The sequence below is a fragment of the Lampetra fluviatilis genome, chromosome 5, assembly GCF_964198595.1.
Source record: "Lampetra fluviatilis chromosome 5, kcLamFluv1.1, whole genome shotgun sequence".
Classification (NCBI taxonomy): Eukaryota; Metazoa; Chordata; class Hyperoartia; order Petromyzontiformes; family Petromyzontidae; genus Lampetra; species Lampetra fluviatilis.
Window position 1 is genome coordinate 14,745,586 of NC_136279.1, and position 16,918 is coordinate 14,762,503.

Genomic DNA, 16,918 nt, shown 5'->3' on the forward strand with positions numbered 1-16,918 from the left:
ATAGGTGCTACTCTCTAACATCACTTGCCCCAACAGGAGGCTATACTGGGCGGCTTTGTATTTGTGCGTGCGCGCGTGCCCCCCCCGGTGTGTGTGTGTCTGTCTGTGTACGTTTGTGCGTGTGAGTGCCCCCCACCCCTCTGTATAATCGTGGTGTCTAATTGCCCCCCTTCTGACAAGCAAGCCAGCATCAGGACTAAAGGTAAGTGAGATACAAATATGTATTTTTTACTAATTGTTACTTTATTTTACGTGTTATTTACCATACAGTATTTTTAAAGTGTTACACGCAAAAGTACAATGTTTATTTATTTATTTATGAGTTTAACAACGTTTCCCTTTTTTGTTGAACCGTAAACACATTTCAAATAACTTTAAAATACAATACATTGCTGTGTTACGAACTTAAACTCATAAATACATTGAAATTGTTGAAAAAGTGATACAGTTATCCATCTACATTTACATATCTAAAAAAATTATATAATTTTAATAAGTTTAATTGAGCGTTGTTGTGCATCGCGGTGGGCGATAGAATGTTGGTTTACATTTGTCTCGGACAATCAGCGCGCAGCAACGCGCTATGGGACCGTCCATAAATGACGTCACGCAACTATGGGGGGGGTCAGATAATTTGTGACGATGTGTGACGAGGGGGGGGGGGTGAGAAATGTGACGTCGCATCAAAATGCGCAACTTTAAATAAATATAGACAACACGTTCTACTTAATGAAATCGACTTTTTAATAAATGTTTTATCCTACAACATCAGAGTGCAGCGCCACATTAAATACGCACTACAATGACAATAGTTTAAAGCGATTTGAAGCATGTTTTATATATTTTGGGGGGGGGGGGGCAGAGCTTTGTGACGTCATATTTGAGGGGGGGGGGTCTGACTTTTTGTGACGGGGGGGGGGGATCAAAAATCGTGTGACGTGATTTATGGACGGCCCCTACGGTGTTCAGTGGGCAATGCAAAATTATGACTACACCGGTGAGTGAATGTGGTACGTGCTATGCGCGTACGGGCACAGTATTGCATCACAAAATAGCTTGACTCAATAATGTCGAGTCGGACATGGTGGAGATGCTTGAGTCCCATGGTGAGGACCTGTAAACGGAGGATCTGATGCAGCTGGAACAACAATGAGCTGAAAATGAAGCCGATTAAACTATCCACCACAACCACGAATATTAACTTGCATTCACTGCTCCAAGGAGCTTTCCCAGCAGAAGAAGAAACATGCTTGATTTGAAGCTTTCGTGACTGCAGGAATCCATACTCTTTGGTTCTTTCGGTAAAGTCACGTTGGTAGAAAATAAAATTAATCGTGATTTATTTTATACCTATGTGACTTTACCGAAAGAACCAAAGAGTAAAGAAACATGCTGTTCAGCTGTCTTTGGACACATTTTGTTTCAATATACTGCAATCAATCCAGCAGAAGATCAGTAGAAGAGCTCAGAAGAGAACCAGCTTCCTCTGGTGAACATTTCTGTGGTTCCAGCTTCATTGTCAGATGAAGAGGCAGGTGATCCGACCCCTTTGTCTGCATAACTTCACCAACTGCTCACCCCAAGAGGCCTTGATCGGCAAGCTTGTAATTCATCTCTGGTAATTAAAACAAATTATTTGACTATATCATGAGTGAAAATGTACGTTAACTTATAATCGTATGCATTTTTGTACACTTCACGACATTTAGTCGCGCATTTTCTTCGGACAAACGTCAGCTAGGAATGCTTGACACGTCAATGGGAAAATTTGAGTTCGTTTGAAGTAGTTTCGAGTTAAGTAGCATATCCCAGGAATGCATCTCTCACGTATAACGGGGGATTCCTGTATTTGATCAACTTTGTGTGGTCCACCAACCCCTGCTTGCCAAGCACTGCATTAAAGACATGCAACCCCCCTGCTCTCGATAGGCACTGTCACTTGCAGTGCAAAATGGTGGCAATGAGGTTATAAAAATTATTCCGTGGTCAAACTGACCTGAGTGAAATTTCTGGTTATGATACACTGCAAATTCCATTACCAATTAGTATGAGCCTGATTTGGGCCTCCCTTAGGTCAACTCAGCTTTAAACGTGCACCTGGTAGGTTGTGTGAATATCATCACAGACACTGCTGGGCATGCTTTTGGTCTCACAATTTCATGTGCCATGGCAGCTATAATACCCACATGCTCATGGCAATAACTCAGACTCTCACTGATGCTTCTATCAACCCATAGCCAGTCTCTTTGTATTTTATTATGGTTTATCTATCTTGGTTACCATGTTTAATACTAAATCTGCCTGCTACATTTTTAAAGGCACTTTGAATTGTGCTATTGCAGCCCTGGGAAACGTATGTGCACCCGTAGTGGAGAAGGGCCCAAGAGAAAGAGATGGACACAGGAGACAGAGAGACAACACAGCAAAATGTAGAGGCACACAGAAAGAAACTCCGAGATAGTCGGAGTGAGACAAAGAGATGAAGAGAGACACAAACACGGAGAGAGATGCACATGCGCACAAACACGTGGAGAGGGACCAGAGATACTGTGACACAAAGACCCAGACGAAGAAATACAAACCCACATTGACAAATTCATCAGTTCTATTATATATATAAAAAAGGGAAATTTGTGAATATGTGTCTTTTCAGAATGTTTAGCGTACCTCCCGACATGCAACAAACTTGAAATTTGCCATGTAGGTAGTTTCCAGACTGTACACCATGCAAAAAGTATAAAAAAAGAGACTTTTGTATTGTGGGGGGGGGGGGGGGGGGCGCAATAATGGATATATTTTGCACGGAAAGTGAGCTGTGATATCACCCGCATGCGGAAGCGTTATGCAGTGTGCCTGCTGATGTCATGCCCCCCCCCCAACCCTCCACGAGTAAAGTGAAATACAAATGTCTTCTTGGTTCTTTCGGTAAAGTCACGTAGAAGGGAAGTAATAAAATAATAAAAATAAAACATAATAAAATAATTCTCACGACGTTTCGGCTACAACGCAAGCAGCCGTCTTCAGGTGAAGAATGAGACACTGCCAAGCTAGGAGCTTATAGGAGCTTATATAATTGCTAGAGTAGATGTAGCTCTCAAGGGCCTGAGTCACATCGCTGCAGACGTAGCAAGATCTGAAATCTCTGCAACCCTCAAAAACGCTAAGATGCCAGCTAGCAACATCAGCCAAGATGAGCGTTTTGAATTAGCCCAATTAAAAAAGAGGGATGACATTGTCATCCTCTCAGCTGACAAAGGCAATGCCACTGTCATCATGGACAAAACAGAATACAACACCAAAATCCAAGAACTACTCAACGATGGCAGCTATACAAAAATAAAAAGAGACCCCACCAACAGCCTCGTCTCAAAAACCAAGCAAATCATTTCTGATTCAACCGCATTAATTGATCAGACCAAACAGTTCTCGTTGAAACCTTCTGCAGCCAGGCCACCAAGATTATACGGCTTGCCAAAGATACATAAAGAAGATACACCTCTTCGTCCCATTGTCTCTACTATCAACTCCCCCACCTATAAATTGGCTCGTTTTTTGTCTGAAATCCTACGGCCTTTCACTGGAAAAACCACCTCTGCGGTACTAAACTCTACTGACCTGGTATCGACAATCAAGGGGATTGCCCTGTCCCCAGACGACCTGCTTGTAAGTTTTGATGTGGTTTCCTTATTCACCAAAGTTCCTGTACCTGACACCATCGCAATCATTGAAGACTTGGTTCATCAAGGACTGAATGCTGGGGTACCCCCCCCTGGTGAGACACTGCTTAACCAATACATACTTCACCTGGAATGGAACTTTCTACAAGCAAACTGAGGGCACCCCAATGGGCTCCCCCCTATCTCCGGTTGTAGCCAACATCTTCATGGAGAAATTTGAGACTGACGCCATCCAGACTGCCACTCTACGCCCGACCTTATGGAAGAGGTACGTAGACGACACTTTTGTCATCTGGCCACATGGCCGGCCTGCTCTAGACCAATTTCTCGACCACATCAATTCCATACACCCAGCCATCAGATTCACCATGGAAGTCGAAAAAGATGGCAAGCTACCCCTTTTTGGATGTCCTAATTAAAAGGAGAACTGATGGTTCAATGAGCCACTCTGTCTACAGGAAAGTCACCCATACGGATGCTTACCTAAAACCGGATTCCCACCACCATCCATCCCAGAAGAATTCCCTCATCAAGACTCTATATCATAGAGCCCAATGCATCTCCGACCAGGAACACATTGCCAGTGAACTCAAACACGTACGCCAAGCTCTTAAGGCTAATGGTTACTCCAACTACACAATCCGCAAAGCCATCACTCCAACCATCAAGAAGGATCCTGTTGAGGAGCCTTTCAAGACCATCACCTTACCCTACATTGCTGGGGTCACAAAAAAGATCTCCAAAATCCTGATTAAACACAAGATCCAGGTCCGATTCAACACAGTACATAAATCCGTGATCTGGTTCCGTCTGTAAAAGATGTGGTTCCAGACATACAGTACCCTGGCGTCTACAAACTAAGTTGCCTCTGTGGTAGCAGTTACATTGGGGAAACCAAACGACATGTCTCGGACCGCATCCGTGAACATAAAGCAGACCTGAAACACGGTAGGACAAACACCTCAGACGTGGCAGATCACTGTTACAACTCAGAGGGCTCACATGACATTGACTTCTCCAAGACAGAGGTTCTCTGCAAGCCATCTGGCTATCATGAGAGATTCGTTCATGAGGCGATCCACATATACAAACACAGAGACAATTTCAACCGAGAAGATGGATTCTGGCTTAGCAATCATTGGAAGGACGTAATAAACCATTTCGGATCTTAACTGATTGTGTTCACGTTTACGGCGACTTTCAGACCGCGTTCCACTCACTGGCATAGTATTCTCCGCAGGAAATGGATTATTTGCTCCGCTGCAAGTTTTCCCCCACGACTCACCCATTGACACGACGGTCAATGGTACAGTGTATAATAACAAGTAGTATAACATTTATATGCTTAATACAATGTAAAAAGTAATATATAGTATCGTAATTGTATAGTAAACATATAGCAGTGTGATACACATTAGGGTGGGTAGAATAATACATAGTGTTATATTAAAATGTATAAGGTATAGGGTGGTTTATAGCAATACAGTATATAATTTAATTTTGGGTTTGTCTATGGCAGTATATAGTACGGTGTATACTCGTGTGATGTAAGAGAATAACGTTTAGATGGAAGCATATTATATTATTTTTACGACGTAGAATTGTAATGTATTACTTACTGTTAGTAATTCAGCTTATTTTAGAGTATAGTAAGTATACTGATGATGCTATGCAGTTTATACTTTAGCTTTTTATGTAGTTTATACTTTAGTTTGCTACGTGGTTGTTTAGTAACTGCAGCTACATACTATTAACATTCCTTTCCTTTGTTAATGCTACTCCCTGAACCCTCCCTTTGGTGCTGCTGATCCTGCATAATGCATGGGCATAATATGACTTTGAAACCCCCCCGCCCACCTCCTACGCATTTCCCATGAATATGCTAAATTCCTCTTGATATGCACATTATTTTTGTTAAGGCTCTCTCCTTCCACCTCCAACCCAGCTTATATATAAGCTCCTAGCTTGGCAGTGTCTCATTCTTCACCTGAAGACGGCTGCTTGCGTTGTAGCCGAAACGTCGTGAGAATTATTTTATTATGTTTTATTTTTATTATTTTATTACTTCCCTTCTACGTGACTTTACCGAAAGAACCAAGAAGATGAATCCCTGCAGTCACGAAAGCTTTAAATAGAAATACAAATGTGCTGCAGGTCTAAGGTGTTCTTCGCGCAGCATTGGTTTATTATTTGAGTCGTTTACTGCCGTACGCACCCTGAAAGTTGTGTGTCTGCAGCAAGCGCGTGTACGTGTACCTATGGACGCGCGCATGTGGGGGGAGCGGTAGTGTAGTGGTTAGCGCGCTGCGCTACGAACCCGGCGACCCGAGTTAGATTCCCGCTCACGGCCACCACCGGTGACGATTATTTGAACCGGTCCTGAGCCTCCCCTAGGTCGACTCAGCCTCAAACGAGTAACTGGTGTGGTTTGTGAACATCGCCACTGGGGAGACAAAGGCGGCCGGGCGTGGTGAATCCAAGTCCCGGGCGAAGCCGGGTAGGTAAGCTAGTAGAGTATACAGAGATAGCGAGAGACACTGATCCATTCTCCCTATCATCCCATACCACTCCGCTCCCGTCTGGCAGCCCCTCACCACACCACTGGCCCTCCACATTTTAAGCTAAAGCCACCATCGTCGAGCTGAATTGACCGTCATTGAAGGTTATTTTGCTGGAATCATTGAAATAAAGTGGGTGTTTGTGTTGTGTGGGAAGAATTTGAGTCGTTTCCTAGATGGATCTGAGTGACTTTAGTACTTTCCGGCTTTGGATTTCACATCGAAAACTCCATAAGAAGTTTATTTTTTTGGGTGAGATCGCGTAAATGTGTCGTTAAAACCCGCCACCACCCGACAGTCAACAAGTAAGGGTTGTCGCGAAAGCCGACGTGTTAAACTGACATAAAAAAAAACTGCAGCTCAGCAACGATCACCCCACGTGTACGTGTTTTTATTGTCCCCAAACAGTCATTGGAGGCTGGCGGGGCATAGCTCCGCTGAAGAAAATTTAAAATATAAAAAAACATCTCAACAACTTTTGCACGTTTTCAAATGCACGAACTGCTTATCTATTTAATATTTTCATCAAAAATGTAAGCACGGTTCCACAAAAGTGTCTGCAGCTCGTGGCTGGGATTAAACAAGTTACTGCATGTAATCCACTGGTAAACACATGCGAGTATTGCTGGTCTGCCCACTCCACCCCCCTGTTGTGAAGTAATTGGGTCGCGCTTTAAATGAAGACATCCGATAGTAGTGACGCTTGTGCACGCGCTTTATTGTTTTTTTAGGCCAAAAAAGTGGCACATCGACCTCGTGTGCCATGCTGCGCATGCGCTTGTCAAATGCGCCTGTCAGTTCCTAAACTTAAATAAGATCCACACCCCCCAACACCCGCCACTTCTAAATGAGAGCAAAACACACGATACCATAGTAATGGGAGTCTTCAGTGGCATTGGATTAGAGTAACGAGAGAGCAGAACGTTCACTACCCTGCAGTAAACATGCATCGTTGGGCCAACGTTAAGCTACGTTGTTAAGCTACGTTGTTGGACAAACGGTGTGTGTTTTGGGTAGAGTTCACAGACAGGAGACACGTGAAGATAATGCCTTTTTCAAATAGGAGTCTTCGAAAGCGGATTTGGAGGAGCCCAAATTGTAGGAATTTTGCTGAATTTTTAGTTTATTCTCATCGATAAACAAACTCAAGAATGTCAGCCATGATTGCCCTTCAGTAAATGTAACACAGGAAGAGGCCACAGGTTGGTAAGATGGTAGTTATGCTTCACCCGTTGCCAAAGATAGGACGTAACTAAATTTAGGGGAACAAAACAAGATAACGAAGATTAAACACAAGTTCAGGAAGGAGGAGCATATAAACCGATTCTAAGCAACAGATCCACACTCCTAGAGAGGCAAACTGATGAACGGGATACCATCACTTTTAATCATTACATAGCCAGCACTGTTCGGACCGTTCACTGCAAGTTAGGGGGAAAGTAAAAATGTGAGCACAAATAAATCTTATATATTGCCACGAACGGAGAAAATAAAAGAGGGAGGTCATGAAAGATGAAAGTTCCAAACTACAGAAAGAACATACGGAACTGTAAAATCATCAGGAAAATAAGAGCTGAACTCAACAGAGTGGTTGAAGGTGTCATTAGAATCAATTGGAACATGAACGCTGCAGAAAATTTGAAAATCACAAGTGGTAGCACTAAGAGAGCCAGATGGAACCTTAACAGAGTATAGACAGCTGTATTTAAGAAATACTTTTCCACTAGACCCCAACCTGCAACATCAACAACATTTTCGAAGAGACGTAAAATTACACTTTTGCCGGGCTGATATTGGTTATGAAAGGTATTCCATTCAGTGGAGACTGCGGCAGTCATCCAAGCTTTCGCATGCCAACGCTTTAACAATACAAATATGTAGACATTTAAAACATGTATAAATGGCTGCTGCAAAATGGAGATTCAATGAAAATAATAAACTACAAATGAGCAGAGCAGCCGGGCAATGATACACACTCTCGCCAATTATTTACAGCAACGTTACAGAAGATGTGAACCTCTTGCAGCTATAAAGACTTAAACGTGAATGGAGGAAGGTTTAAGCTGTCTAATATTTGCAGATAATGGTCATTTTCCAGGTGTGAACACAAATTACATTAAGCAATGGAAAAACTTCGCAAAGATGTTTGAGCAATTGGACTCGAGATACATTGAGCGAAATTAAAGCAATGCGCGACAAGTTTGTGCCAAACAAATACATTGTTAAAGGACCCAATTTGAAAACACAGTGGAATATGTATTTTCCTAGGGCAATTATTGAAGGTGGAGTGGAATAAAAACTATGAAATGATGGAGTGCCCTTTCGTAAATTGAACATGATTATGAAAAGGAGTGTACCAAATGTGTGTGAAGAAAATTTTCAATCAGTGCACACTGCCAGATGTAACGATGGATCAGAAACACATATACACTGGCAAACATAATGGGGCAAAAGCTGAAAAGTGTGCAAACAAGCGCGCAGAGATGCATGCTTGGAATTTTGCCGAGATAAAAAAGGGAACATATGGATCAAGAAACAAACACAATTCAGAGACATTTTTACAATGAAGAAACGTAAATAAGTTGGAGCAGGACACAACACAATATGGGATGATGATCGACGGACAACATTTGGTGACAATGGCGGCCAAAATGATAGAAAACATCTAGGAGGACAAGGAATGTGGAGATGGAGTGATGGTATCAGTTCATGTGCAGGAGTGAGATGGATGGTAGCACGCGCTAGGAGCATGAGGGATGGCAATGGTGTGGGGAGGCCTTCATCCAGGAGTGGAAAGACCAGAGTTGCTGATGATGAGATGACTTTGAAGTGCAACACTTTGGTGCATGACCTTTGTCCACATTTCATTGAAACCAAAGGTGGCAATCTTCGATTTAGATTTGCCACATTTATACTTTCTGTTTGCATACTTATTTGTTTGATTCTACAAATATATGTGCCTGGGTTGTAAAATGTTTTACTTTCATTTATTAACAAAAAGTACATCTTTTTTTATAAGAATATATAATTTCCCAGTAAACGTGCGGAAAGTTTATATTTTTCTGAGAGATTTTTTTAAAATTCTCAAACAAATACAGATGAAGGCCTTTCCCAAGCCACCGCCATCTCTCACAATCCTGCGATGTACAATTCCACCTGGCTCCTGCACGTAAACCGATTGCATCGCTCCATCTCTCTGGTGGACGGCCTCTCGGACGCATTTCATTCCTCGGCTACTACTCCATCATTATTCTTGATCATCGGCCACCGTCCCGTCCCTGGACGTATATCGTTTAATCTTAAAGGTGCATTTACAATCCCAGACAGCCACACATCTCCCACGTGACTCGGTGTTGCATATACTGTGCAAACACCAGATTGTAAGAACACAATTCACACTCCAGTTACCTTCATACCGTATTCCCCGGTGACGACATTTGTTAAGCACGAACAATAAGTGTGCGGTTATATCTAAGCGAATTTGTAAATACAACTGCAGAAAGTGACATGGTTGAAACAATTAAGGTATTCGAATTCAATCACCATAGACACCACACACACAATGTATACCACGTATTCACCATAAACACTAGACACACCATAGACATCTGACATACACGATAGATACAACACACAAACACCACGTAAACACCACACACATCCAATGGCTACCACATGCACCTTCGATTAGCACGGTTGGCCTACGTACGGTGCGATAGAAGTTCAACACATCTGACACCACACACAAACACCTCACATACACAATGGACATAAGACAAATATCTCCCGCATAGCCTTAACATACTGTTGAGGCAAGTGCTGTTAGCGAGCATCTACGAAACACCACAGCCACCTCAAATCCCAAAGACATGCACACACATCACATACACCACATACGCCCCATAGGCACCACAAACACACCAATAGTGACCACAAACACAACGCAAATACAACACGCACACACACCACACGTATACCAGACCCCACACGTACACCAGACACCACACAGGTCATAGACACCAGATATACACACCACACAGACTATTGTCACCACGCACACCAGGCACCACATGTGCACCATAGATACCACACATACCACACGTACACACACCATAAATACCACACCCACGCCATAGAGATCACACACGTGCCATCGTAACTACACACACACCATAGCCACCGCATACACACCACATGCACACCATATAAACTACACGAAGACACCACACACATAAATGACACATACCACACATATACCACACACCATACACACTACACAAATCGCATGTCTCGTCTCTAGATCGTGCCGTGTCTGTTTAGCCCCCCTCTGTCCGGACAAACAGAAGCTGTTGGGCATGCGGGCTACAGCCAACGCAGCTCGCCTCGTCCTGGAATAACTCCTGATACCATGGACAGATCTTTAAGTGAATCTTGCCTGGTTCTAACCCAGGATGGTTCTTTTAAGCAGGCCAGCCTGAATGTTTCAATGTCGCACAGATGTTTCTGATAAGGCGTCCTGCAGCTTTCACAAGCACAGCGAGGAGAGGACACGAATTGCAACTGAGAAGTCCCGGAGCTTCTTCGTGTGGAGCACAGCAGGACACACAGCGTCCACAAAAGGATCCTGATCAGCATCATCGTCGTCGTCACCACCACTAATATTATTGTCATCGTCACCACCCATCACTACCTTATACACCAACAAACACATCACCATCATGATTGACACTGGCAGTATCACTACCATTGTGAGCCATCCACATCAACACCTGAACACTGTCTTCTTCACCATCATCATCATCACCACCACCTCTATCACCATTACCATGACCATTACTGTATGAACAATACCGATCATCACCACCACCATAAACACCCACCATTGTCATTACCATGGACATTAACATAATGATCACCTTCACGGAAATCGCCATCAATTTCACCAGCATCACTGTTAACATCCCCGCGGGGTCCCTCGCTACTCGCGGTATGGATTTTATTGCGATTTTCACAGGGATTTTATCAGCAGCAGCAGCAGCACCATGACGGTCGTGCTGCTGCCGATGGTGGTGGTGGTGACGGCATGTTGTAATTAAGATCGTGCTCATTAGCCAATGTATTGAAGCTGCTGATGATGTGGCTACAGGTGATGATAAGCATGTGATGTTGATGGCGACGCTTTAATATTGCAAAAACGACGAGCGCTGATCAATATTCTATTGTATTCTGATCGCGACGATGACCAAGACAATTCTGCTGATAACGATGATGCTGTTGATGATTGATGGAAATTGGGACCTGGAGTTGTTGGCAATGCTGTAGATTCTGTTAAAGTAATGACACGATGATTGCTGATGATGGTGACGATAAATATACTACTGATGCCGATGGCATTGGCGATGACAACGATGATGTGGACTTGTTGATAACTAAGTGACAATGATGTAATGCTACTATAACTGATAATGGTAACGATGCTATTGACAATGCTATTGCTACTGCTGACGATGCTCGTACTGCTCCTGATGATGCTATTGACGATGCTGCTATTGTTAACGACGACGGCGACGCTGCTTGCACTCCCAATGATGATGCCGATGGTGTTGCTTCTATCGATGATGGTTACAATGCTGGCAACTGCAGCTACTGTTGCTGCTGATGCTGCCGCTGCTAATGGTCTTACTGCAGCTACTATGGTGATGCTGCTGATGCGATGCAATTGCTTACCGATCTGCACGCTGACCGGAGAAGCCCCAGCGGCGAAACAGAGGCCAGCAAAACACGACATGAATCTGAAGATCCAGGCCATCGTCTCCAACCTCTCTCTATTTCTCTCCGCTCTGACGTGTCCGTCTCGTCCTCACGCCAGCGCGTCAATGCTGCCGATATTACAGCAGCAGCAGTCCGTCCGACATCGAGACCGCATCTCTCTCCACCCCCTCCATGCACAGCCGTCTCTCCCCTGTAAGCTCCTCGCTGTGTGCGTCTGTGCACCTCCCTCCCTCTCCGCTTCCTCCCTCTCTCTATAGCCGCCTCCCTCTCCCTGGGTTTTGCTCTCGTACCTCTCCTTTCTCTCACCACCCCCCCACCCCCACCTATACTCTGAGTATCTCCGACTCTGTCTCCACACGTGTATATCTCTACCTTTCTGTGTCCCTATCTCGCTCCCGTGTATTTCTCTAACCTCTATTCTGTGTTTGTCGATGTCTCTGTGCCTCTCTCCATCTCTCTCGCTGTGTACAATCTCGATAGCTCGCTCTCTCCCCCCTCCCCTCTCTCTCCCCCCTCCCCTCTCGCCCTCCCAATAGCTGCAGGCTTATGTCAACGGGACGTATATCTTCACATTAAATACCGTTTCCCTCCATCTCATCCCCCTCCGTCTCTCTCCATCGCTCGTTTATCTCTTCTCCCCGTTGCTCTCTCCCGCTCGTTATCTCCCTCGCACCACTCGATCAATGGCAGTGAGAGATTGATCTCCCAACAATAGCTATTGTTCTCGCTGATGGTCCGCGCCTCGCTCCACACTGCCCCCACGGGGCCCTGCGCTCCCCTACATGCTCTGCCTCTGCGCGCCTTTCTCCGTGTTTCTCTACGATTGTGCGTCTCCGTGCCTCCACGTTCATCAAGGCAACATGTTCTCTCCGTTCCAACCTCGCGTGAAGCTGCGTGAGCTTCCGCTCCCACTCACTCCCATTGTCTCTGCCCATTGTTTCTCCTGTCACCCCCACCCCTCTGTCGCTCCCCTTTCCCACCGTTCTCTTCCCTCGCCCCCTCTCCTGAATGCCGCTTTCTCGGTCCGTCTTTCCTTTCGTGTCTCTCTCCGTCTACGCCTTCTTCTCACATGTCTCTCGCCTCCCTCTGTCTCTTTGATCTCTTTTAATTTTCGCCTTATTTCCGCTAATTAGTGAAATGTGAGCGCTGTGTTTGTGAGCTTAATTTGGATAATTTCAGTGGCGGGTTTTATAGAATCACCATCAGCGAGGCAGACGGCTTGTGCAGTTCCCACTTTTTTCGTTAATCAACATCTCCCCCCACTTGTAAATATGAACTCACATCTTCTTGGTTCTTTCGGTAAAGTCACGTATTATTTTATTACTTCCCTTCTACGTGACTTTACCGAAAGAACCAAGAAGATGAATCCCTGCAGTCAAGAAAGCTTTAAATCAAAATATGAACTCACATCAACGAGAATACTGGCAGTATGGAATCCCTTGAATATCGCGGATTTATAGTTCGCTATTTCGACATATGGGGCCGTCCATAAATGACGTCACGCACCTAGTGGGGGGGGGGGGGTCAGACATTTGTGACGATGTGACGAGGGGAGGTGAGAAATGTGACGTCACATTAAAATGCGCAACTTTAAATATAGAATTGTTATAACACTAATTGTTATAACAACACTCCTACAACATCAGAGTGCAGCGCCACATTAAATACGCACTACAATGACAATAGTTTAAAGCGAGTTGAAGCATGTTTTGGGGGGGGGGGGGGGGGCACAGCTTTGTGACGTCATATTTGAGGGGGGGGTCTAGCTTTTCGTGACGCCGTGTGACGAGGGGGGGGGTAAAAAATCGTCCAAAATCGCGTGACGTCATTTATGGACGGCCTCTATCGTGGACAACCTCTCTTGTATACCAATTTAGCTATGGGGGTGGGGGGGCTAGTTTCGCGGGTATACTATACATGGAGGTGCTGTATCATGGTGTTGTTTGGCTGATGCGGTGGTGCGGGGCGGGCGAGGGACGCGAGGCAGTCAGTCGCACCTCAACCTCTGCCGTTCAAGCATCTCGCGGACAATCAAAGACGATGAACAGACTGTTGGGGCAAGTGCTATAAGGAGGTGGGGTGGCCACAGCACCACGCCCGGCACCCTTTTCTCCCCAGTGGCGACACTTACACATCGCACCAGCTACCAATTTAAGGCTGAGTCGACCTAGGGGAGGCCCAGGACCGATTAAGATCATCGTCACTTGTGTTGGTCGTGAGCGGGAATTGTATTGGAAGGCAGGTTCGTAGCGCAGCGCGCTACCGCTCCCAAATCACGGACAAAGACACATTCCCACACTTTGGATCATCATCATCGGTGAGTACGCGACTCGGTATTTATAGTTCATTGTATAGGAATGTCATGTTTTTACATGTTATTTCAATTATTTGTTATTCGTTTATTTGGCATATAGTACAGTACTTATTTGTGATGTCTATTCTGTATATCTAAGGGGCCGTCCATAAATGACGTTACGCAATTTTGGACTATTTTTGCCCCCCCCCCTCATCACTCGGCGTCACGAAAAGTCAGACCCCCACCCCTCAAATATGACGTCACAAAGCTCTGCCCCCCCCCCAAAACCATATCTCCATTTTGAAAATAAAACATGCTTCAAATCGCTTTAAACTATTGTCATTGTAGTGCGTATTTAATGTGGCGCTGCACTCGGATGTTGTAGGAGAAAACATGTATTAAATAGTCTATTTATTTAAGTAGAACGTGTTGTCTATATTTATTTTAAGTTGCGCATTTTGATGTGACGTCACATTTATCCCCCCCTCGTCACACATCGTCAGAAATGTCTAACCCCCCCCCTAGGTGCGTGACGTCATTTATGGACGGCCCTAATAACTATAAAAAATACTTGAAACTTTGTAACAGAACGAAGCAAAATGGAGAGTACAATTATAAAAATCATATATTCATTCCACAGAATGAAAAGCCCTAGTAGAATCATTAGAATAAATGTTTTAATAACAATAATTAAAAAATAATTAAAAATGTAAGCTTCTCCATTCTCCCATGGAGAAGCAAAATGCTCCTTCATGGAATAAATAAAAGGTGACCGTAGTCAATTCAAATAATCAAATAGTTAATAATGTAAATTAATAAAAATTAGTGTTATTACAATTCTATATTTATTTAAAGTTGCGCATTTTGATGTGACGTCATATTTCTCACCCCCCCCCCCCCGTCACACATCGTCACAAATGTCTGACCCCCCCCCCCCCCCCAGGTGCGTGACGTCATTTATGGACGGCCCCTAACCCTTATTTAAGTATTGAATATCGCGGTTTTGGCTTTCACGGCACTTTCTCAGAACGTAACCCCCGCGCGATATTCAAGGGTGCCATGTATATGTAACGTCTGTATCCACCCGCACACTAACAGTAAGGGTTCAGTGGTGAAAGATACCCGGTTTGAAGTGGGGTTTAGGTTCAGGGTCTGAGCTAGGGTCAAGGTCTGAGTTGGGTCAGCTCTGGGATGAGCGAATCATCAAGTCCCGTGCACAGCTCTTCAATCTTCCACCACTTCGGTGGGCGGCTCTCGTTTGCTTATGGAATGGCGGCACCATGCCCAACAATAACCGTTCACCACTGTGACGGGAACCACTACGCTCGTGCCAAACTCGGTGCACTGAGGCCACGTGAAGTGTCAAAGAACCACTGGTAGCTCATGGAACAGATCCAGTGCCATGGGTCGACTAAGATGACTGACAAATGCACTGTGCTCCCCCACTGCCAACTTTCTGTTTAGCCGCTCGCCGCTCTGCTCGTTTTAAACGTCACTCCTCTTGTGAGCATCACTTCTATACCACATCAGTCCATCTCTTCTCTAACCCATGCCTGGGCATGTGGGCTATCTGAACCAGCCTTACTTGGCGGAGCTCACTGATGGCACTGTGTCCAGATCTTTCAAGGATCTGAGCTCCTCACACTATCCAGTCTGGTTAAACCCAGGATGGATTGTAAAGGATAGCCTGAATGTTTCAAATTGGCCCATTGCTTTAGAACAATGGTTCTTAACCTGGGGTGCACGCACCCTTTGGGGGTGCGAGATGCCATTTCTGGGGGTGCAAGACATGCCAGATTTTTTTCGAAGGTAAATCATCGAAGATACAAAGCACGGGCACGTAAGTACAACTAATTTGTTAACCAAACCTGTGTATTAACATACATGTGTTAAAGATTGAGAACCAAAGAGGTGCAGACTGCAGTAAAAAGTTAAGAACCACTGCTTTAGAGGACTCTCGCAAGCATAGAGAAGGGAGGGCATAACTGTGGTATAGAAGACCCAGAGCTTTGTATGGAGTGACAGGCCAGGTAATATTTACACAGCGCCACGTAGCCGATGAAAATATGCCGTTCGACTGATTTAGAGTGAGACCTCGGCTGCCAAACTGGAGTTGGTCATAAGCACACTGCTCAAGTACAGAAACTCCCTCCACAACTGCCCTATCACTCATGGGGAGTTGAGCATTTGATGGCATAAAATACCCAGGTGGTTTGTTTTTGTGGGCTGATGGTAAGGCCCCCAACTCTTAGTAGTATTTTCTTCTTGGTTCTTTCGGTAGTATGCTCCAGGTTCAGCAGTAGCATCTCCGACTTCTCAGAGTGGCCAGCAATCACCAGATCTGCATACATATGGTTGACCAATAGGGAGCTATCCCTTGTATGTTGAATTTCTTTCGCACCGTACACAGCCAACCGTGATAATCGGTGCTAATCTCTTGACCCGGGCATTGAACAGCCTCCCATTGTTTCAATATTACACCGGTCTTAAAACGCCAGTGTGTCGTCCTAAGCACTGATCTTAACAGTGGCCGCAGTAGTGTGTCCTCTCATGGTAGAGCCACCTTTTATGAGGATATTCCAGGTAGTTTCTCCAAAGACCGACCACATGATAGT

At 44.7% G+C, this 16,918-nt stretch overlaps 1 protein-coding gene across 6 annotated transcripts in view; it reads right to left on the minus strand.

Annotated features, from left to right (window-relative positions):
- The window catches only part of LOC144932635 (glutamate receptor 4-like), a 76,656-nt gene extending 64,162 nt beyond the window's left edge, over positions 1-12,494 (minus strand). For all 6 annotated transcript variants that reach the window (XM_078856886.1, XM_078856887.1, XM_078856888.1 and 3 more), the window contains exon 1: positions 11,963-12,494. In XM_078856886.1, the coding sequence (XP_078713012.1) occupies positions 11,963-12,044 (82 nt within the window). In that variant the 5' untranslated portion in view covers positions 12,045-12,494. The remainder of the gene's footprint in view (positions 1-11,962) is intronic.
- Between the last annotated feature and the right edge of the window lie 4,424 nt (positions 12,495-16,918).